Raw genomic sequence first — 23,626 nt, forward strand, 5'->3', positions numbered from 1 at the left:
CTGGATTGGCCCGCGTTGTTATAGACTCGCTTAGCACGAGTGAATGCCGTTACAGATGGACAAAGATCTGGATCTTCAAATCAGTTGTGCTCCCTTCTCCGTCATAATCTATGCAGGGCAGACATTGGAGAGAGAGAGAGAGAGAGAGAGAACGTATATTTAAACAACTCATTGACAACAATCATTTTAGTGAAGTGCATTAACTGTGTCTTCTGTCCCGAACAGTGATGTAATTTTGTGCCAGCCTGACTAACATTACCAAAACTAAACACAACTGTAAGCCGAAAAACACCTAACAGAGGAGGCAAAGGTATCGCCCACAGAGCCCATGGTTGGAGTAAGTCAATATCTTGCTCTAAAGGGGCTATTACACTGGGCAAATTTTCCGTGGATCTTCAGTCAAACCACGATTTCCGCTGGCGTGTTTCTCATTTATTTCTTGTTATTGCTGCTGATGACGATGGTGAGTAATACCGTCGTCCTTTGGTGAAATCTACCGTAGCTTTGGAAGATCGTGGACTTGTCAGAAAACCGCGGAAATAGGAGAACCACGCCAGCGGAAATCGTGGTTTGACTGAAGATCCACGGAAAATTTGCCCAGTGTAATAGCCCCTTAAGTTACTCAGGATGGGAAGGGAGCCTGCACGAAGACTTGCCTGTAGAAACCCCTCGGTCTGATGTAGAAGGGTGGGCGAGGTGACGCGCTTACAGTCGTGATTGATTGATTAATGAGGATTATATTATGAATGGGTTATATGGTCATTGATCAATACAACATCTTGCTGACCACCGAGTTATATATCGTCACCTTCATAAAATAATCGCCTATGTCATTTTTCAGCGATTTCCAGGTTTTTGTTTACATCAATTTTTCAACACGTGACGCCCGTTTTTGTATTGTTGTCTTCGTCTTTCAGGGTTTGAGTGTTCTAGAATTGCTCTTTTCATTTCTGCCAAAATCTTTAGCCAAATAAGATAAAGACAGTTCTTTTTTCTGATTTCCTGTAAAGTAGAAAATAATGACAAGCCCGTATTCTTAAACATTTCGCTGGCCAAGTACATGTATTGGACAAGGCATTCGTAGGAGTTTGGGGTATTTCCAGGGGTAGTTATATGACCCTGGTGGTAGTTTAACCCTTCCTCTGTACCGTGAACCTGAAAAAAACACTCACGAGAACCCGATTAATCTCCTTTTCGACCTAAGGAAAGCGTTGATGTGAGAAGAGAGGGTTTAAGAATACCGACATTAGGCGGTTTGTTTACGAAGGTGACGATATACTAGAGTCACTAGACGACCCCTTCTTTATCCTAACATTGGCTTACATGCTTTGACATACTTGTCTGGCATTATCTGTAAACCTCACCAGCAAATATGTTTTATTAATGGATACTGGGATTTTTTTTTCATGGGCTTTGTGTCGCATAAGTGCCTGGCTTATTGAGATATATTTTAGGCTCTATGTGCCACTCTATACGAGAGAGACGTACTAAACTGAGCACTTTCCAAAATGTTTTATGCCCGTTTTCAACGTTTTCCGTCATTCAAATTGTAAAGGAAATAGATATGGTTCAGCTCAGCATCACTGATGGTTGCGGCATCAATGAATGCATGGTTCGCAATTTAAGGACTTCAAAAATGTACGAGCGATAAATTTTACAATCTTACAACTTTAATGGATCAGAGTGAACTAAAGTTGCACACATCTCTCAAAGCAGGTTTCCTTATTATTTGAAAATACGCACATTATTTTTTTTGCAATATCTGTTTCCCGTGCTGGACCTATTTGATGCCGATCATATAGCTGCCTCGATTTTTTTATTCATTCATAGTGCTCAGTTTCTTTGAGAAGTAACAAAATAAAATGTACTGACTTTTATTGTTTTGATTTCTCCTTTTTTATATATATATATATATATATATATATATATATATATATATATATATATATATATATATATATATATATATATATATATATCAAGCAAAAAACTTATTCAGTATTGCCTTACATGATTTGTACGTTTTTTGATAACTGTATTGTGGGTCTAGAAGCAGGTTTTAAACTTCCATATTATTCCCACTGATATCTGGAGAAAATATTTTGACAGAAAGTTCAAATGTATTATAGTGACGTCAAGGCAAGTCACAGTCAGTGTATCGCACGGCCAGTGGCGAACGTATAAGGGTGGGTGGGGGAACCTAAATCTATATATACCAAGTCAAGTCACTCTGTTTCAAAACTGCGACCGGTCCGCCCAGGAGGGGGTTTTGGGGCGGAGCAGCGGGATGACGTCACTTGAAGCTAAAAAAAATAAAAAATACCCGTCAGTTCAGAGGTGACTAAAGTTGGGGCCGTGTGTGCACTCTGGATATGCATTCTCGCCTCCTTTCACAGCGCGTTCAGGCAAGCCACTGACGAAAAAATATGTCTTTTTATTGTGCTATTGCGTGACTGAAATTCCAATGCCTACAAACGGCGGTGTGGGGTGTGAGGGAGGGCATGTTGAAGTGATTGATTTAAATTAATCCGTCTTTCTTCGTTTTCTCTAAATCCCTGTTTCTACATTCTCTAGTTTGGCTCCAAGCAGTGTCACGCATAAACCACGCCTCGGCCGTGTCTCCTCCCACAAACCTGCGCGTGACTTGACTTGGTGTATATAGACTTTGGGGGGAACCAAGGCCTTGGGCGCGCGGTTTTTGGGGCGCCAAAATTGGATACCACAATTTTGAATTGCTGTAAAAAATATAAAATAAAATAAAGTGTCATCAGATGTCAGAGTCAACATATGATTTTAACTGCGCTGTTCCTAGAGAGTATATACCGTGTACCTGCTGCTTCCCTCTGCTTTTCTCACTGCCTTTGAGGTTGTTCGTGTTCCGCTAGCCTGCCATATGACAAGCTACTTTCACCGAGGAACAGGAATGTTAACTTTTATAGCCCACATTGTCGTACCGGGCCGCCAAAATTATCGTATGTTGACGTATATTATCGTACATTCACACTAGAAATCTAAAACCGTTATTATTTAATTTGAATTTATTGTTCTTATGTTTGCTGTCGCCATAATAAGTTTATTTTTTCCCCATTCACTTATTCCAACAGGAGTGGCTGGACCTGCTGTTTGTACACAATGAGGGGTAGCGATGCTGTGCCTAGGTATACTGTGCAGACCTAGGCACAGCAGTATCATCCATAGATATACATACATATACAATGATAGTAAATAGTACAATTTTTTGTTTTAGTGTTTACGATTTTTTATCGATTTATTGTTTATATGCCTTTGGGTGAAATAAAATTGTTATTATTATTGTTATTATTATTATTATTATTATTATTATTATTATTATTATTATTATTATTATTATTATTATTATTATTATTATACCGTTATACGTCAAAGGGAAAATATGAAATATAAGCGAAAGAAAACTCGCCCTTCTGCTACCCCGCACTAAGAGTCAAGATTTGGCAGTGACAGCGTCTCTCTCTCTCTCTCTCTCTCTCTCTCTCTCTCTCTCGGCGAATGTTGACATCCACCTTTTTTTGCATTGACCTTTCCTTCTTTACAAAATACCCCAGTTCCTTGTTTCAATTGTTAAAATTTAATTTGCCACTCAATTGTCGTATATTCTTGTACGATTCTCAACTCTGTATCGTACATCGTGCGAATAGCTAAATTGTCGCACAAATACGATAATTGTCGTGCAGTTAACATCCCCGCCGAGGAATAACGCAGGGGGCACCGGTGGTCAGTATACTGCGCCTGGCGCCAAATGTTAAAGGTTCGCCACTGCGCGCGACTGGTCCGACCTACCACCTACTTCACAGCAACCTCAATATGGCTCCTGTGGCTTCACCTTTTACTTCGCCGCGCGCCATGTCTTCCACTTCTATCTCCGCGGGTAACGAGGGTGTGAGATTGCCCCTTGGGACGTCGTTGCCTGCGTCTTGACTTTCACTCCAAATGTAATTATTGGTGTTTTCCCCTTTAAGACTAAGCAGTGCCAGAGTATTACGATTTCTTGTGTATTATACTGTCTTAAATGTTTTTAAAATCAAAACAATATGAGCAAAAACCCTCCATTACTTTTCGGCCTATGATTTACAACACCCCTCTGAGAATTTGGTATTGGTATAGGATTCCTCCCATCTTTGTTGTCATGGATGCGTGCATGCTCATTTTCTTATTGGTCCTTAGTTTTTTATGTAAACCTTTGTACCATTGTATCTTTTTAGTTTCCTGGTGCTACTTCCACATGTATCCTTCGTTGTATAATCACACTCTGTCCTGCCTGGGGGTTGGGATGGCATGCTCCTCCCTTCTCCTTTGTTGTTTTCTTGCAACACTAAACGATCAATCAACCAATTATATATAAACATCCTGGCTGATGAATTTCCTTACGGATATTAAGATATTCGATAGCCATTAACCGAGTGAATGGATCTGAAACCAAATGAATGTTGTTGTTGATACATTTAATTAAGTTTAACAGAATACAACTCTTCTTGCATTATTCAGTAAAAAAAATAATAATATTCTTAAGATTTTATATTTCTCCAACCCTCCCAAAGCCTTCGTTCCTTTTGTTTTAGCTTCTGCATATTTTTCCCATTTTCGTTCTACTTTATATCCGCCATAACTCTCTCTCTCTCTCTCTCTCTCTCTCTCTCTCTCTCTCTCTCTCTCTCTCTCTCTCTCTCTCTCTCTCTCTCTCTCTCTCTCTCTCTCTCTCTCTCTCTCTCTCTCTCTCTCTCTCTCTCTCTCTCTCTCTCTGTGTCTGTCTCTGTCTCTGTCTCTCTCTCTCTCTGTCTGTCTGTCTGTCTGTCTGTCTGTCTGTCTGTCTGTCTGTCTGTCTGTCTGTCTGTCTGTCTGTCTGTCTGTCTGTCTGTCTGTCTGTCTGTCTGTCTGTCTGTCTGTCTGTCTGTCTGTCTGTCTGTCTGTCTGTCTGTCTCTCTCTCTCTCTCTCTCTCTCTCTCTCTCTCTCTCTCTCTCTCTCTCTCTCTCTCTCTCTCTCTCTCTCTCTCTCTCTCTCTCTCTCTCTCTCTCTCTCCTGAAATGAGACGAAAGGATGAGACTGAGAATGAAAAAAAGGAGTGAGGGGGGCGGAAGGATAGAAAGGTGGGGAGAGAGAAAAAAAAAAGTACTCGATCTGCAAATTTCTTGTTCAATATCTTTATTTCCATAATTCGATTTACTTACCATTTTTTTATATATTTTGGACACATACATGAAAATCTTCCTCATCAATCTTATTAACCGTGTAGCAGCGACGGACCAAATTTGTGGCTTTACCGTGCAGCAGCGACGGACCAAATTTGTGGCTTTACCGTGTAGCAGCGACGGGCCAAATTTGTGGCTTTACCGTGTAGCAGCGACGAGCCAAATTTGTGGCTTTACCGTGTAGCAGCGACGGACCAAATTTGTGGCTTTACCGTGTACCAGCGATGGGCCAAATTTGTGCCATGATATAAACCCCCCAAAATACAAAACAGATGATACATAATCTGATCACAAATGCTTTGATAAATATTATGAAATGGTTTGTGTGAGGGGTGATTTTTTCTCATTTTTCTCGCTTGGAGGGACCATTAAGAAACATGATCCCCGCTGCTACCAGGTTTTAAGTGAAACCCACCATTGATATGACAGGTCTCCTCTCCCATTCCTTGAGGTGTGATTAGAGTGGATGAAAGACTGTAGTTTAGGAAATAGGAAGTTGGAGTTGAGGAAGATAATCTTGTGTGTATGTTGATTATAAAAACTGAGGTGGGCCTAATGGCAAATAACTTTCAAGGTTCCTGAACATGTCTGCAAGCCATCTCACATATTCGGCTGTCATGACGTCACCCCTCAATGCTTCTCAGAACACTAATTATTGTATGCAACGGGTAAGGACGATCGTAATTTTGATGTGACAATGATAGGTAGATAAGTAAATATGATATGGGTAAGGACGATAGTAATTTTGATAGGACAATGATAGGTAGAATAGTAAATATGGTATGATACGGATACGGACGATAGTAATTTTGATTGGACAATGATAGGTAGAATAGTAAATATGGTATGATACGGACGATAGTAGTTATGGTATTACTATGAATTGTGTTAATAAAAAAATTATATATTACTATACAACCACGGCAATTGTAACTCTTTGACAATGGATACGGTCAATAGCTTTTAAGTGTAACAACGGGAAAAGACAATAGTGTTTATGGTATTACAACAGATAAAGGCAATATAAAATGTCATATTACAACATATTATAGCAGTAGTTATAATGCCCTTTTATCGTAATTCATTCCAGTATTCTTTTCATAATAGTGTATAGTGTAACGTCTTCCAAGTTATTGTACATATTAAATGGGGAAATAATTGTGCGTTGAGAGTATCTATTGGTCCTTGGTCTCCAGTTACATTATTACGGAAATCAATGTCGTACAGCGGAGAGAGAAAAAAAAAGTCTTTCCCTAGTGAACGCAGAAAACTACAGGTCATCAATATGTTAGCTGAAACACCAAGCATTTTGTATCATTTGATAAACCATCATGTTCTGTTAGCAGAAATTTATGCACATTCCAAAAATGCTTACTATAACATTTACGTAAAACTAATATTAAAACAGTAATACAGTCTTGACACGGAAACATCAATTAACACTATTTGAGCCAGAATTCTCTCCTGTACTGATAGAGTGGTGAGGAGAATTTCAGGGCAAATAAGGTATCACCCAGCATGAATCAAGTTCCCTTGTAAAATACGTTCACCAAACAAACCAGCATCACAGCAAACAGCCGAGATAGGATGCTTATGCTGTTCAGTTGTATCACGGTGATCGCGCTTGACTCCAGACGCTGAATAGCTGCTGTCTTGAAGTGACCTGAAGTGTAAAATTTGGTTAGTAATTATAATATCTGGACCAGATTAGGAGAGTACAAACGAAATATGGTTATGCTAAACAAAACTATAGTATTTCCACGTAAAACTAGCCGATGGGTAGTGGCGGCTGCGGGGTTAGCCAAGCCCCGCACCTTGCCACACACTCTCAACACCCCTCGCTTCCTCTGCAGCCGCCACTACCCCATCGGCCAGTTTCACGTGGAAAACTATAGCGTCGATCGGCGCTGTTGGTAACGATCAAAACAAACAAAACGACTGTGAAGGCGGCCCTAAGTCCCTTTTCTATATGTTTTCCCATTCGTGAAACTTTCAGACGCCGAATAGCTGCAATCTTGAAGTGACCTGAAGCGTAAAAGCTGAAGTGAATATATCTTTTATAGAAAACGGCGGACGAAAGGTAAAATAAATAGGAAATAGGTCCCGGCAACCCGCTTCTCCTAAACAAAGGTATTAAGAGACAGTATGAAGTCAATATCCCGTTATATATACGTAAACATTATTATAATTAAAATTTTATGGTGTGCTAGTTTCTTGATATCAAAGTCCCTGATCATGATTTGTTCTCCTGGCAAATTATTTTTTTCAATATTTCTTTTCTATTCTTCATATTCATTTAATGGCTTATCTCCAGATTTCAACATCGATCATTCTTTGTTGGTCATGTGTGAATCTACGTAGGATTGTCAAGGTATTTAGGGTCGTATTGCCGCATTACTAAACATTTCGTCGTCCAAGAACATATATTTGACAAGGCTTTCATAGGAGTTTGGGACATTTCCAGGAGTAGTTTTATGACCCTGGTGGTAATTTAACCCTTCCTGTGTGCCGTGAACCTAAAAAAACATATTTGACAAGGCTTTCATTGGAGTTTGGGACATTTCCAGGAGTAGTTTTATGGCCCTGGTGGTAATTTGACCCTTCCTGTGTGCCGTGAACCTAAAAAAACATATTTGACAAGGCTTTCATAGGAGTTTGGGACATTTCCAGGAGTATTTTTATGACCCCGGTGGTAATTTGACCCTTCCTCTGTGCCGTGAACCTAAAGAAACACTCATTAGAACTCGATTGACCCCCTCTTTGACCTTTAGAAATAGGTAATGTGAGAAGCCAAAGTGTCTTATAATATCGACCTTACTGTTATCTCGATTCCCATGTCATTTAGCTCAAATTCTAAGATAAAAAGTTCTTATAAGCATGCCAATAATCCTTTTGAATGTTTCGACACCTTTTCTAAATGTAAACAAATAGATGATTTTTCATGTTTCAGCTGAGATTGAGATTTTAACACAAAAGAAAACGTTTTATGAACTTGCTTCTGTTCAGGTTTGAAGATAATGTTATGTTATATTTTTTGTCATTATTTTTTTTTCTTTTTTTTTTTTCGGTTATACATTATTTTATTGGGTGTTGTAAACTAAAAACTGCTGCAATCTATTTTTTTTTTTTTTTACGATTGCCTTATAAATATGCATATGATTAAGATTTTTCTTCGAATAAGTGAATTTCTTATCTTTTTCAGATATTAGTGTCACTGAAAACATGAATTTTCCATACATTTTTGCTTCAATTATTGTTTCTTGTCAACAGTGTAATCATTTCAAAACAATATTTACATGGGTTCTTGAAGTTTTGCATTTCTTTTTCAAATAATTTACGTTTTGAGGAACGCATTTTATTTTTTTCATTGCTTTCACTATTTGAACTTTTCGACTATTTGAACTCTAAAGTGGAGCACATCTTGAATCACTTTCCCTTCGCTGATATCTCCATCTTAGGAGATTTCAATGTTCACCATAGCTTTGGCTTTCATCCTCTAACTGACCTCACAATCGAGAGAGCCCGGGTTCGATTTCCGGGCGGAGTGGAAAAATTTGGGCGGCTTTTCCGATACCCTACGCCCCTGTCCACCCAGCAGTGAATGGGTACCAGGTATTAATCGGGGGTTGTGTCCCGTCTCCTGGGGTCTGTTCCCTTCTCCTATAATTCCTTCCCCCTCCTGTCTCTCTCCGGCATATGACCACAGATGTTGCGCCGACTATACCAAACTTTCCTTTTTTTCTTAACTGACCAGTCTAGTAAACAAGCCTACAACTTTGGTCTCATTGATCTAGAGCAGTTGGTTCAGCACCCTACACGCTTCCCCGATCGCTTTGGAGATACGCCCAACATTCTAGACCTTTACCTAGCCTTTAAATCTTCAGCATATTATATCAAAATGGTCTCTCCGTTGGACTCTTCCGATCACAACTTTATTTCCGCACTCTGTCTTATCGCTTCTGTACATCCTCTGGGTCCACCGAAGAGGCGGTGTTTCTGGTAATTCGCTTCAGCTTGGTGGGATGATCTGAGGATGTACTTTTCCGATTTTTCGTGGAATGAATACTGCTTCAAGGTGAGAGAGACCCCTCTGTGTGTGCCCACCGCATTTCGTAGGTGAATATCTCTGGAAAGGAGACACACATTCCATTTCCTTCTCCACTCATGTTAAAAAGCTTTAGGTCAATTAGTTGTCTTGTTCTATAAAAGATAGAGAGGGAGCTCACGAAGGTACCAAAGCCTTCCACTCCTGCTAACCATGATCTTTACATTTTCTTACGAAATCGCGCCCAATATACTTTTCGACTCACCAAAATATATTTCACTCGTAGAAAATGCCACAGCCTTGCGCTTTCTAATCCTAGCCTTTTGAAATCTACTTTTCTCTCCTGCTGGAAGAACGCCTCCATACAGCCTGTGCCCAAGAGAGGTGACCACTCGAATCACTCAAACTAACGTTCTATTGTTTTACTTTCTTTACTTGTTGATGATTTAAAAAAAAAAACTAACCAGAAAGTTCTTAAGTATCTTTCAACTTCTGACCTTCTCTCTAATCACCCGTATGGGTTCCGAGAAGGGCGTGCTACTGGTGATCTTCCTCCTTTTTGACAGACACCTGGTCATCCTCTCTTACCCGTTTCAGGGAAACTTTTGCAGTTGCCTTGGACATTTCGAAAGCTTCAGACAGAGTCTCGCACAAATATTTGCTACCCTCCTATGGTTTCTGTCCCGTTTTCTGTACTTATATCTCCAGTTTCCTTTGTGGCCGATCTATCTCTGCTGTGGTTGACGGCCACTATTTTTCACACAAAACAATTTGTCCTATCCACTTCGATGATGATGATTTTTCTCCCTTACTCAGTATGTTTGGACAGAAGACCCTCCCAACAGGAATTACAAGACTATAGATTGGAGGCTGCAGAACGCTGAAGCTCAGACCTTGCGTGAAATATTTCTGAATGGGGTAGGAGAAATTTAATGTCCTTCAACTATAAAAAAAAACTCAATTTCTCCACCTATATATCAACTCGACACACTCTTCCAAAAACCTCTCCCTCATTCTTCAGTAGCACTCAGCTTTCACCATCTTCTACACTAAACATTCTTGGTCTATCCGTAGCTCAAAATCTTAACTCCAGGTTAGGCGTTCTGTATCGTCTCCACCAGTTTTATCGCCCTTCCAGATGCTATCCTTATCCAAGGCCTTGTCCGCCATGGTATGGAGTGTGCATCTCATGTGTGGAGGGGCTCCACAAACACAGTCCTTTTAGACAGAGTAGAGTCAGAGCTCTTCGTTTCGTCAATTCCCCTCCTCTTACTGACGAACCTCTCCTACTTAAGGGGCTATTACACTGGGCAAATTTTCCGTGGATCTTCAGTCAAACCACGATCTCCGCTGGCGTGGTTCACATATTTCCGTGGTTTTCTGACGTGTCCACGATCTTCCAAAGCTACGGTAGATTTCAACGAAGGACGACGGTATTACTCACCATCATCATCAGCAGCAATAACAAGAAACAAATGAGAACCACGCCAGCGGAAATCGTGGTTTGACTGAAGATCCACGGAAAATTTGCCCAGTGTAATAGCCCCTTTAAATTACTCTGCAATGTTGTCTTTCTTTTTATCTTCTATCAGTATTATCATTCTGACTGCTTTTACGAAATTTTTAACTGCATGTCTTTACCTCCACCCACGGACCCGCTGTACATGTCTTTCTAAGCTCATCCCTATACTGTCCAAAGCCCTTATGCAAAAGTTAACCAGCAACTTCATTATTTTATTCCATTCTTTGTTATGGGGATGATCTGGCACCCTTTAAAAAAAATATCGAAAATGAGAAACGCTCTGGCATGATCGTTTCTACATCAGCTATTAAATGACAGCTTTATTTGCATTTTTCCGAGAATTTAAATGTCTTACCGAGCCTGAGTTTAAGTAGGCGTGGCGGGCCAGTCCCAATGCGGGTTGCTTTCCTTCCTCCCACTCAGATGAACTGGTGCCTGGGGGAGCTATTGCTAAGGCATCAGAGCATTTACTATTGCCCTGAAGCCTTTCACTGACATCATGTTAAAGCGGAAACGGCTTGTGGAGATGACAGGCGAATGGCAGTCTATACAAAGGAAAACGCAAATAACGGGTACGCGCCAACACTCACGTCCAAGTTCAAGCGCATCGCCACCACGAGATTCCTCACCACCACAACAACCAACACACCAATCGCTACATTTAAAAGTATGGTTGAAATGCATGAAAGTCAAGTATGCACAATATTTTAGAGTAAAGTTTGCCACCCAAGTGACTGTGGTAGAACACAATTTTGGCCATGACAAGTGTAATCTACTTACAAGCATGTTTGGAATTAATATCTATATAAAAAAAGGATTGAAACGTGAAAAGTGAAGAAGAACACTGTAAGCAATGAAAATAAACCAGGCGAGCTTTGAAGAAAGTTTGGAAAGTTTCATTTAGTCGGCGCAACATCTGTGGTCATACGCCGGAGAGAGACAGAAGGGGAAGGAATTACAGGAGAAGGGAACAGACCCCAGGAGACGGGACACAACCCCCGATTAATACCTGGTACCCATTCACTGCTGGGTGGACAGGGGCGTCGGGTATCGGAAAAGCAGCCAAATTTTTCCACTCCGCCCGGGAATCGAACCCGGGCTCTCTCGATCGTGAGCCGAGTGTGCTAACCACTGCACCACGAAACCCCCTTGAGCCTGGAAGATCAAACCTGGCAACAATGAATGACTTGGCGCGTCCCGATACCCTCGCCCTATAGAGCGATTAATACCTTTGAAAGGGGGACACAGGAGCCACACCATAAGACAAATGCATTGACATGTGATCAGTGAACCCTAAGGAATCATATAATAACAGGTCTGGGACATTGACTATTTGATTCCGCTATGACAAGAAAATGGAAGAAAAATCGTTAATCGCCGTTTTCTTTAATCTATGATAATCTGGATAATAATACGTTAGTCGCATCTGCCCCTTTAGTCTCTACGCGAGTGTCATAAAACTCTAAGGTTAAGAACTAGGGATGTTGCAATACAAAATCAATCAAAAAATGCATATCTATCTATCTATCTATCTATATCTATCTATCTACTTATCTATATTTATATCTATCTATCTATCTATATTTATATCTATCTCTATCTATCTATCTATATTTATATCTATCTATCTATCTATCTATATCTATCTATCTATTTATCTATATTTCTATTTATCTATCTATCTATCTATATTTATATCTATCTATCTATCTATATTTCTCTCTCTCTCTCTCTCTCTCTCTCTCTCTCTCTCTCTCTCTCTCTCTCTCTCTCTCTCTCTCTCTTGCATAATATAGTGCAAATAAGTTCGGACTGCACATTTTCTTATGATATTTTTTGCTACTAAATGAAAAGTTTTTATCATTTTTTTTCACTAAATTTGTTAGGAAGGTTATAAAGCAAATTTTGTGCGAAGGACAATAACATCGATGCAATAATGACGAAACAGATGGACTTAATTAAAAAAAAAATATCACAAAAAAATATCACACTTCATTCTATTTTCGGGTATGTTGATTCTTAATAACATATATCCAAATAAAGATCCTCGGGCTATTTATAAAAAAGAGGCGGATCCTTCCCTTGGACTAGCCTTCCTTTGTCTGTATTCCTCCTGTTTACATTATAACCTCTTTCAGGAGGGGAGTATCAAGACACCTCTCCGCCCGAAGTTGCCCTCTCTTTCCCGGCCACTCTTTACTTCTTACAAGAGCGGTGCTTAGCGGGCTCTTTCGGTTTTCATTTGCCCTTGAGCCGCTTCCTTTACTGTATATACTGATGTTGGTGTAGCCAGAGAGTAAATTCACTTTTATGCAGACGAGATTGAAAGCTATTGCTATTTCTGCTCTATTGACCTTCTGTTGACTTTTCTACATTCATATAATTAAGTCTTTCTTGAGCGACAAGTGCTCTTCGGAGCTGACGAAAAGTAGGGTTCAGGTTCAGGGAGATTGCGGAAGTCTTGCCTTTGAATCGGCACTTCCTGATGTGGTCTTGATATATTTATTTCCGGCGATGAATGTTGGTAATACTTGTAAATCTTGTCACTGTATATTTACTTCCGGCGATGAATGTGGGTAATACTTGTAAATCTTGTCACTGTATATTTATTTCCGGCGATGAATGTGGGTAATACTTGTGAATCTTGTGACTATATTTATTTCCGGCGATGAATGTGGGTAATACTTGTAAATCTTGTGACTATATTTATTTCCGGCGATGAATGTGGGTAATACTTGTAAATCTTGTGACTATATTTATTTCCGGCGATGAATGGGTAATACTTGTAAATCTTGTGACTATATTTATTTCCGGCGATGAATGTGGGTAATACTTGTAAATCTTGTGACTATATTTATTTCCGGCGATGAATGTGGGTAATACTTGTAAATCTTGTGACTATATTTATTTCCGGCGATGAATGTGGGTAATACTTGTAAATCTTGTGACTATATTTATTTCCGGCGATGAATGTGGGTAATACTTGTAAATCTTGTCACTGTATATTTATTTCCGGCGATGAATGTGGGTAATACTTGTAAATCTTGTCACTGTATATTTATTTCCGGCGATGAATGTTGGTAATACTTGTAAATCTTGTGACTATATTTATTTCCGGCGATGAAATGTGGATAATACTTGTAAATCTTGTGACTATATTTATTTCCGGCGATGAATGTAGGTAATACTTGTAAATCTTGTCACTGTATATTTATTTCCGGCGATGAATGTAGGTAATACTTGTAAATCTTGTCACTGTATATTTATTTCCGGCGATGAATGTGGGTAATACTTGTGAATCTTGTGACTATATTTATTTCCGGCGATGAATGTGGGTAATACTTGTAAATCTTGTGACTATATTTATTTCCGGCGATGAATGTAGGTAATACTTGTAAATCTTGTGACTATATTTATTTCCGGCGATGAATGTAGGTAATACTTGTCAATCTTGTGACTGTATATTTATTTCCGGCGATGAATGTAGGTAATACTTGTAAATCTTGTGACCGTATATTTATTTCCGGCGATAAATGGAGGTAATACTTGTGAATCTTGTGACTATATTTATTTCCGGCGATGAATGTGGGTAATACTTGTCAATCTTGTGACTATATTTATTTCCGGCGATGAATGGAGGTAATACTTGTGAATCTTGTTACTATATTTATTTCCGGCGATGAATGTGGGTAATACTTGTAAATCTTGTGACTATATTTATTTCCGGCGATGAATTACTCATGTGCATTGTGCCTCGATGAAAAGACGGGATGATTATTCAATTTTTTTCCTGTTGTTGTGCTCGACGTTTCAATCCTTCCCTGGCCGTAACCTTGAAGAATATTGAATAATCATCCCGCCTTCTCCTCGAAGCACAATACACATGAGTAATTCATCGCCGGAAATAAATATACAGTCACAAGATGTACAAGTTTTACCTACATTCAATAGAAGAAGCAAAGCAAAACGCAACCCACTCAACCCCACCGCCTCCCAGTATATGAGGAAACGACCAGTCAGTCAGCGCTGTGCATTTACCCACCAATCAGCGCACAACACCCGCGGATATAAGAATGTACAGACCACAGTGTCATCATCGAAACGTCGTGTACAGTAACCCTACGTTTGGACAGCTCCTAGGAACCTTGTCGCTCAAGAAAGACTTAACCCGGTAGCAGCAGGGATTATGTTTCTTAAAGGTCCCTCTAAGCGAGAAAAATGAGCAAAAATCATCACTCACACAAACCATTACATAATCTATATCAACGCATTTGTGGTCAGTTTATGCATCATTTATTTTGGGGGGTTTATATCATGGCAAAAATGTGGCCCGTCGCTGGTACACGGTGAAGCCACAAATTTGGCCCGTCGCTGCTACCGGGTTAATATGACAAACAGAGGAAACTTAGCAAAAGCAGAGCTGTCTCATTTACGATACAAAATATAGCACCAGCAGAAGTATCAGCAGCCTAAGCAGTAACAGGAGCAGTAGTAGTATGAGTAGCGGTGTTAGTATAGGATTAGCAGGCACGTGAAATTATATATATACCTTCAGAAACAAACACGATGATGGAAGCGGGAGTGATGTTGTTACCGGTGCAGGTGTAGTTCCCAGTGTCAGTAAAGGTGGCATCTCTTATGGTGATCCTGGAGACGGCAGGGTTCCTTGAGATCATGGCAACAGTGACGCCTCCGCGGGACTGGTCGTAGTTGATCATCTTGTTGTTGTGGAACCAGAAGATGAACTGGGGTGGTGTCAAGCCCTGGGTGGATAATACATCACCTTTTTTACAACCATGGTCAGTAACTAAGTCTGATAAAATAAAAGCATGCAACACAAACTTTGGACATATTCTGGCACAAATCTTTGCTTTCCTAACCACTTTCCTTCGAAGTATATCCCTCTATCAATGCTTTTCCGTCTGGTTTCCTTTCAGGTCGATTTATTTCTCCATTGGTTGGTGGAGAGACTTCGTGGTGCAGTGGTTAGCACACTCGACTCACACCCGAGAGAGCCCGGGTTCGATTCCCGGGCGGAGTGGAGAAATTTGCGCGGCTTTTCCGATACCCTACGCCCTTGTCCACCCAGCAGTGAATGGGTACCAGGTATTAATCGGGGGTTGTGTCCTGTCTCCTGGGGTCTGTTCCCTTCTCTTATAATTCCTTCCCCTCCTGTCTCTCTCCGGCATATGACCACAGATGTTGCGCCGACTAAATGAAACTTTCCAACTTTTTTCCATTGATTGGTGGTCATTGTTCTCCGAAATACATCAATAGTGGTGATCCGCAGGGCTCTATTATTTACCCTTCTCCCTTTTCGTTGTTCATTAACGATGTTCCTTCCATAACAAACTGTTCTATCCACTCCTATGCCGATGTTTCTACTCTGCATTACTCAACCTCTTTCAACAGAGGACCCTCTCAGCAGGAATTACATGACTCGAGGCTAGACGCTTCAGAACGCTTGACCCTAAGTCTATATATATACCAAGTCAAGTCATACGGTGCAGGTTTGTGGGAGGAGACACGGCCGAGGCGTGGTTTATGCGTGACGTTGCTTGGAGCCAAACTAGAGAATGTAGAAACAGGGATTTAGAGAAAACGAAGAAAGGTGGACTAATTTAAATCAATCACTTCAATATGCCCTTCCTCACACCCCACACCGCCGTTTGTAGGCATTGGAATTACAGTCACGCAATAGCACAATAAAAAGGCATATTTTTTTCATCAGTGGCTTGCCTGAACGCGCTGTGAAAGAAAGCAAGCGTGCACATCCAAAGTGCACACACGGCCGCAACTTTAGTCACCCCTGAACTGGCGGGTATTTTTTTTTTTTTTTACCTTCAAGTGACGTCATCCCGCTGCTCCGCCCCCAAACCGCCCCCTGTGCGTACCGGTCGCAGTTTTGATGCAGAATGACTTGACTTGGTATATATAGACTCATGCTTGACCACTGGCATTGCACAGGGAGGCGAAAGCCATTGGGACTTAGGGGACGACTGGTATTTGGAGGCTTACTAGATGAGCTAGTACAGTCTGATCAAGCCTGTGGCGTAGACATTGATATCCTGGAACATTTTCTATAGCTTGGCAGCGTTGTGCAGAGAAGGCGGTGTCTGCGTAGCCAACATGCGAGAGCGGCATCCCGGAGGACCCAGGTTCAAGTGCCGCCCGCCACTACAAGCTGATAATTTCCAGTCATAGACGAGTTGCCCAAGACTACCCACATGCCGTCTTGAGCACCTATCAACGCAGACTCTAGATTAACTCGCTAAGAGGTTAGGAAATGAGCTTCGGAAGGGGAGGATGAAAAAAAGTTGGAAAGTTTCGTTTAGTCGGCGCAACATCTGTGGTCATATGCCGGAGAGAGACAGAAGGGGAAGGAATTATAGGAGAAGGGAACAGACCCCAGGAGACGGGACACAGCCCCCGATTAATACCTGGTACCCATTCACTGCTGGGTGGACAGGGGCGTAAGGTATCGGAAAAGCCGCCCAAATTTTTTCACTCCGCCCGGGAATCGAATCCGGGCTCTCTCGGTTGTGAGCCGAAAATACTAACGAGGGGAGGATGAGCCAAGTAAGATGGTGCCACTATAAAACATTTGCCTGCGTCATATCGAGTTGCGATCGGCCAGCAGGCCCCATTAAGAAAGCTTACTGGGGCCTTTGGCAGAACGCATAAGGAATTAACGGGGAGTCTCGTTATAAAGTCTTTCGTCGGATGGGCTTGGTCTATGGAGTTATAGACTCACTTAGCAGGAGCATGGGACGTTGTGGATACCTGTGCAGAAAGACAAAGGTCCGGATCTTTAACCTCTTGACTGCAAATTTCCTACCAGAAGACCTCACCAAGCTACAGGAGTGGATCAAAAAAGTGTCTGCTACAATTCAATGAAGAAAAATGTATAAAGTCCTACACCTTGGGAGGGGATATCCAGCATACCAATACAACATGGGAAACACTCCACTATCCACCACAGAGACAGAGAATGACCTGGGGCTGTATATTATCAGGCTACCAGTGAGAGCCAAAGTCGTTCCAATCGCAGCAGACGGGTTAAGTCGCTTGTGCTTTCTGCCTTACTCTTTTTGCTGTACGACATGGACTTAAAGAGGCGGATTGGTGCATATGGTAATAGGTGCCTAAGAAGAATCATGAAATATGGCTGGAAAACTGTGCCTAACCACCATTTACTCTGTGAGCCTGATTTCAGGCCATTTACCTGCATAGTTGAGCGCCAACTCCGGCTCTACGGACATATGGCTCGCTACCTACAATTTGACCATACTCATCATATTGTTTATGTACGAGACAACCCAGAGTGTAGAAGGGCAAAGGGGCGCCCCCTAAGCTCGTGAGTTGAGCCTGTCCATATATCCTGCCATTAAGTATTTAGGTTGGGAAGGGGACCTGCATGGAGCCTTGCCCGGACTAACTGATTGATACACATACTCCGCCCCCTCCCAACACACTTGTGTCTTATATTACACACACACACACACACACACACACACACACACACACACACACACACACACACACGAACTTCTCAACGCACACACAACGCCCCCCCCCCCACCCCCACCCCACCCCTTCCGACACACACACACACATACACACACACACACAGCATCTCAATCCAAAACCCAGAGGTACCGGGTTCGATATAATCTCCTTTAGTCTCTTGAGTCTCCTTTAATCCGTGCACTTGCCCGCCCAGCACTGAAAGGGCACGGGGTGTCCGTCGAGGGTTGTGTTCCGCCTCCCAGTCGTGTGTGGTTGTAAGATTTCAACCATTCTAAAAAATCAGCTGCCATAGCTTCAAAACTCATAATCGCGAGGTCAAAGCGTGATAGACCACGGTGACTTACACACACACACACACACACACACACACACACACACACACACACACCAGGCGGTGGCTGAGTCGACAGAGTGACGGCACCGCGTTCAGGAGGACGCGAGTTCAATCCCCGCCCGGTGCCACCAAGCTGGGATTTTTCAGCCGCCGCCGAGTGGCTTAAAACTACCCACATGCTGTCCAGAAGACCACCTATCAACCCGGACTCTAGATTCTAGGATTAAAGATGACCTCCGGGAGGGCAGCATGAGCCAATGCAAGATGGCGCCACTATAAACACTCGCCTGCGCCAGAACGGGCTGGGCCGACCATCAGGCCCCACCGGGAAGAAGCCTTGAGGCGACCATCATGCCCCACCGGGAAGAAGCCTACCGGCGCAATAGGCCGCGACGTAAAAAAAAAAAAAAAAAAAAAAGTTGCCAGACTGTCGTACTCTGCCTCTAATGTTTGCCGATTTCCGACCCAAATCCTTCATTCATATATGGTTATCGTTTAAATTTTTAATTATAATTATTGATGCGCCTTGGCAACAGTTATGGGCCAGAAACCGGTAAATACGCGGCTCTGAGTACGATAATATGGCAACGGTGACACACACACACACACACACACACACACACACACGGCCCGGTAGCTCAGTGGACAGAGCGTCTGCCTCACAAACAGAGGGACCGGGGTTCAACTACTCGGCCGGGTGAAGATAAGTTGGGTTTATCTTCTTTCACGTGTAGCCCCTGTTCACCCAGCAGTGAGTAGGTACGCGACGTCAGGCAAGTTGTGACCTCGTTGTCGCGGTGTGTTGTGTGTGAGTGGTCTCAGCCCTACCCAAAGATCGGTACTACGAGCTCTGTGCTCCTCTGTATGGGAACAGCTGGCTGTCTGGAGAGAGACCCGCAGCAGACCAAGAGGTGAATTACACACCGCTCCGATTGCTCACAGGCTTCGCGGCGTGGCAGGCAGAGGTTCGAACCCCCATAAGGCCGTTTTATTTCCGCTGACTAGGGGTGGTTACTGCCCCCCCTTTAGCAAGGGGTATATGGTGTGTGGCGTGTGAGGTTCCAGCAATACCCAGATATCGACTAATAAGCCTTGCTCTATCGGTAGCCACGGTATACTTGCTGGCGATTGCAAGTCCAACTCGTGATCAGGCCGTTATGAATATATATATATATATATATATATATATATATATATATATATATATATATATATATATATATATATATATATCCTAGACTCCGTATCCTTGACGCGTGTCGGGGGAACCACCTAAATATTAGGCGGGCAAACTCTCAAAACAAAGTTAAGGCGTCCTGACTTTATAGTTTTTCCAAGCCTCACCATATTTTGCATGTAGCCCTCCACTAGTAATGCACATGGACCCATGAAGTCACATTTTCATTTCAGTTCGTGTTAGTATCAATAACATATACAAAAAATCTTAAGCACCGCTAAAACATGACACTAACATCTCTTCTGCCCGCTCAGTTTCTGCTTTTCAAAGCCACTCAGGTACAGGCTACATAAATAAAGTGACATACGACTCTGCAAGTGTCTATACATAAGGAATTTTGACGTGCTTCATGTAAATAACTTGGGTACCCTAATATTCGAAATAGCCTAGCATCGCATTCAACAGTTATACTCTTTCATGTTATGTTATTAATCGTTATTTTTACATGCAGTAAATTATTAAGATACCCTTTATTTGCACTTGCAGAGCCAGGTGTCTTTTAATATACATGAAATGAGCTATCAATCAAAGAATTTGAAAAACCACAGATCGTTCGAGCATGATGTGACTATGTTATTTGATACAATCTTGTCTTTTCGCGTGCTTGTGTGTTAGATTATCGATGCAAACGACTGAGTTGTTTTATGAATGTACACATAAATATTAAATATATTGAAAAATAAGCTTGAATGTCTATCACAACAGTTGATTTTCACGCATACACGAACTAGAAATGCGCAGGTGACACATCCATCAAACTTTCCGCTTGTTGGTGGACAGACGGACTGAAACAGACTATAAAAAAATATAGACAGAACTGCTGTATAATATAAGTAACAGGGCATGAAATGGGATAGGAGGTAAGGATCATAAGTGAATAATAAAAAGTATATATATATATATATATATATATATATATATATATATATATATATATATATATATATATATATATATATATATATATATATATATATATGTCGTCGCCGCCAAAGAAATCGATGTCCGGAGATGAATTAGGCTAATATTTCTACTCTCTCTCTCTCTCTCTCTCTCTCTCTCTCTCTCTCTCTCTCTCTCTCTCTCTCTCTCTCTCTCTCCACTTCAGGAAGTCCACCTACAACACTTGTTTCCTCACATTTTTAGAAAAATAGCACCATCTCTTTTATCAATTCTTCGTGGACTTATGAGTGAGTAATGTATTACAGATAGCTATTCAGAACTAATGTCTAATATAAGTAACAGGGATCATGAAATGGGATAAGAGGTAAGGATAATGAGTGAATAATAAAAGTATATATATATATATATATATATATATATATATATATATATATATATATATATATATATATATATATATATATATATATATATATATCAAAGACTCCGGATACTTGATGGGTGTCGGGAGGGCTTTTCCACAACTACTGCAAAAATAAGCGGGCAACATTTCGCGTTCTCTCCATCCCCCCCCACACCAGACATTATGTGTGTGTGTGTATATATATATATATATATATATATATATATATATATATATATATATATATATATATAAGTATGTATGTTTCAACTAAAATAACTATATAATACATTCAGCATTACTTCATAATTATGTGAGGTGAGAAAAGAAGAAAACTGCATCAATTTGTATCAATGACACTTACGCCTTGAATGTTACAGACAAGAGAGAATGTGGATCCATGCTGCAGGTGTAGCTCTGCCGGGCCCTTGATGACAGCCTCTGGCACCACCACATACAGGTGCAGAAGGTACCCGTAACGCCCCGTTGGCGTCGACACCTGGTGAAGAAGAAACAGGAAAATTTTAGTGTGATATTACATACCGAGCAACACATTCCTTGCTTATTAGAAATGAAAAAAAAAATGTTTGCATATTAGTATTGATTTTTTTTTTTTTTTTTTTTTTGTGTGTGTGTGTGTATTTACCTAGTTGTATTTATCCAATTGTAGTTTTAGAGGGCCTGGGCTGTACGCTCGTGTGGTCCCGTCTCCGTATCTACATTTATCCAACTTTTCCTTAAAGCTTTGCACACTTCTCGCCGATACTACATTCTCACTTAGTCTGTTCCAAACCTCGATATTTCTTTGCGGGAAGCTATATTTCTTTATGTCTCTCAAGCATCTTCCCTTCCTCAATTTTTTACTATGTCCTCTTGTGTTCCTGTTGGTAATTCCTTCTGTTAGTAGTAACTCTCCGTTGTCTACTTCATCTATTTTGTTCAAAAATTTATATATATGTATTAGGTCTCCCCTTTCTCTTCTTTGTTCTAGTGTTAGTAAGTCCATTTCCTTAAGTCTTTCCTCATATGTTAATCCCTCCAGCTCTGGAACCATTTTTGTTGCCATCCTTTGTATTCTTTCTAGTTTATTTATGTGTTTCTTATGGGGAGACCACACTGCCCCCGCATATTCCAATTTTGGTCTGATCATAGTGGTAATTAATTTTTTCATCATATCCTTATTAATGTAGTGGAATGCTATTCCTATATTTCTCACCATGTTATACGTATCACCGAATATCCGATTCATATGACTCTCTGGCTGGTTATTATCCTGCATTATTACTCCCAGATCTCTCTCTTCGTGTACTTTCTTTAATGTTTCACCATCTCCCATTTTATGTCCATTTTGGTCTTGCTTCACTTTTTCCCATTTCCATAACATGACATTTCTTCACATTGTATTTCATCTCCCATGCCATACTCCATTTCCAAATCTTGTTTAGATCTTCTTGCAGAATTTCGCTATCTTTATTGTTTCTTATATGTCTTAGCAGCTGTGCATCGTCTGCAAACAGGCTCACATAACTGTTAACTCCCTCTGGCATGTCATTAATATATACTAGGAAAATATTGGTGCCGATACCGATCCCTGAGGCACTCCGCTTTCTATAGTTCTCCAATCCGATTTTATGTCCTTAACCACTGTTCTCATCTCCCTTCCTCTAAGGTAGCTTTCCATCCAATTCTTCATTTTCCCTTTCAATCCTCCTTTATTTTCTAGTTTCCATAGCAGTCTTGTATGTGGAACTTTGTCGAACGCCTTCTTTTAAAGGGATTTACACTTTATAAACCGTTGGTAACCAGTTCCAATCTCACACTTACGACGTCACTCTCTAGTCTAAATATGAAATAAATAGATCATACCTAGAATCCTTGTGTTTACTATGCTTAAGTCAGTTACAAGCATAAGAGAATATATTGTCTAAAAATGAAATAAATAGATCATACCTAGAATCCTTGTGTTTACTATGCTTAAGTCAGTTACAAGCATAAGAGAATATATTGTCTAAAAATATGAAGCATCCGTTATGTGTACGAAATAACAGGGCATTCCTTTCATACTTTATTACCTGACATTCATAGGTTCCCTCGTCATGCTTTTGTAGGAACCTGATCTGCAGGGCCCAGTCGACACCATCCTCTGAGCGGACAATACTGAAGCGCTCGTCCAAACTGTAGGTGTGCAGGCCTGAGGTGAGGATGTGATAGTCACGTCGCCTGATCCATGAAACCTGTGGGCATAAATCATAGAACATAAGAACATAAGAACGTAGGAGTCTGCAGAGGCCGGTAGGTCTGTACAAGGCAGCTCCTTTGAACCTAAGCTCCCGTGTATCTAACCCCACCTAATATCGCTGTCCATGAATTTATCTAATCTATTTTTGAATGTGACAATTGTATTGGCACTCACTACGTGACTGCTA

At 41.0% G+C, this 23,626-nt stretch overlaps 1 protein-coding gene across 1 annotated transcript in view; it reads right to left on the reverse strand.

Annotated features, from left to right (window-relative positions):
- Positions 1-3,744: 3,744 nt before the first annotated feature.
- The window catches only part of LOC127002430 (zwei Ig domain protein zig-8-like), a 60,510-nt gene continuing 40,628 nt past the window's right edge, over positions 3,745-23,626 (reverse strand). The window contains exons 5-8 of the mRNA XM_050868345.1: positions 23,273-23,434; positions 21,565-21,699; positions 15,343-15,556; positions 3,745-6,889 (exon numbers count right to left, since the gene is read on the reverse strand). Coding sequence (XP_050724302.1) covers positions 6,750-6,889; positions 15,343-15,556; positions 21,565-21,699; positions 23,273-23,434 — 651 coding nt within the window. The 3' untranslated portion in view covers positions 3,745-6,749. The remainder of the gene's footprint in view (positions 6,890-15,342; positions 15,557-21,564; positions 21,700-23,272; positions 23,435-23,626) is intronic.

This window comes from Eriocheir sinensis, chromosome 23 (assembly GCF_024679095.1).
Source record: "Eriocheir sinensis breed Jianghai 21 chromosome 23, ASM2467909v1, whole genome shotgun sequence".
Lineage (NCBI taxonomy): Eukaryota > Metazoa > Arthropoda > Malacostraca > Decapoda > Varunidae > Eriocheir > Eriocheir sinensis.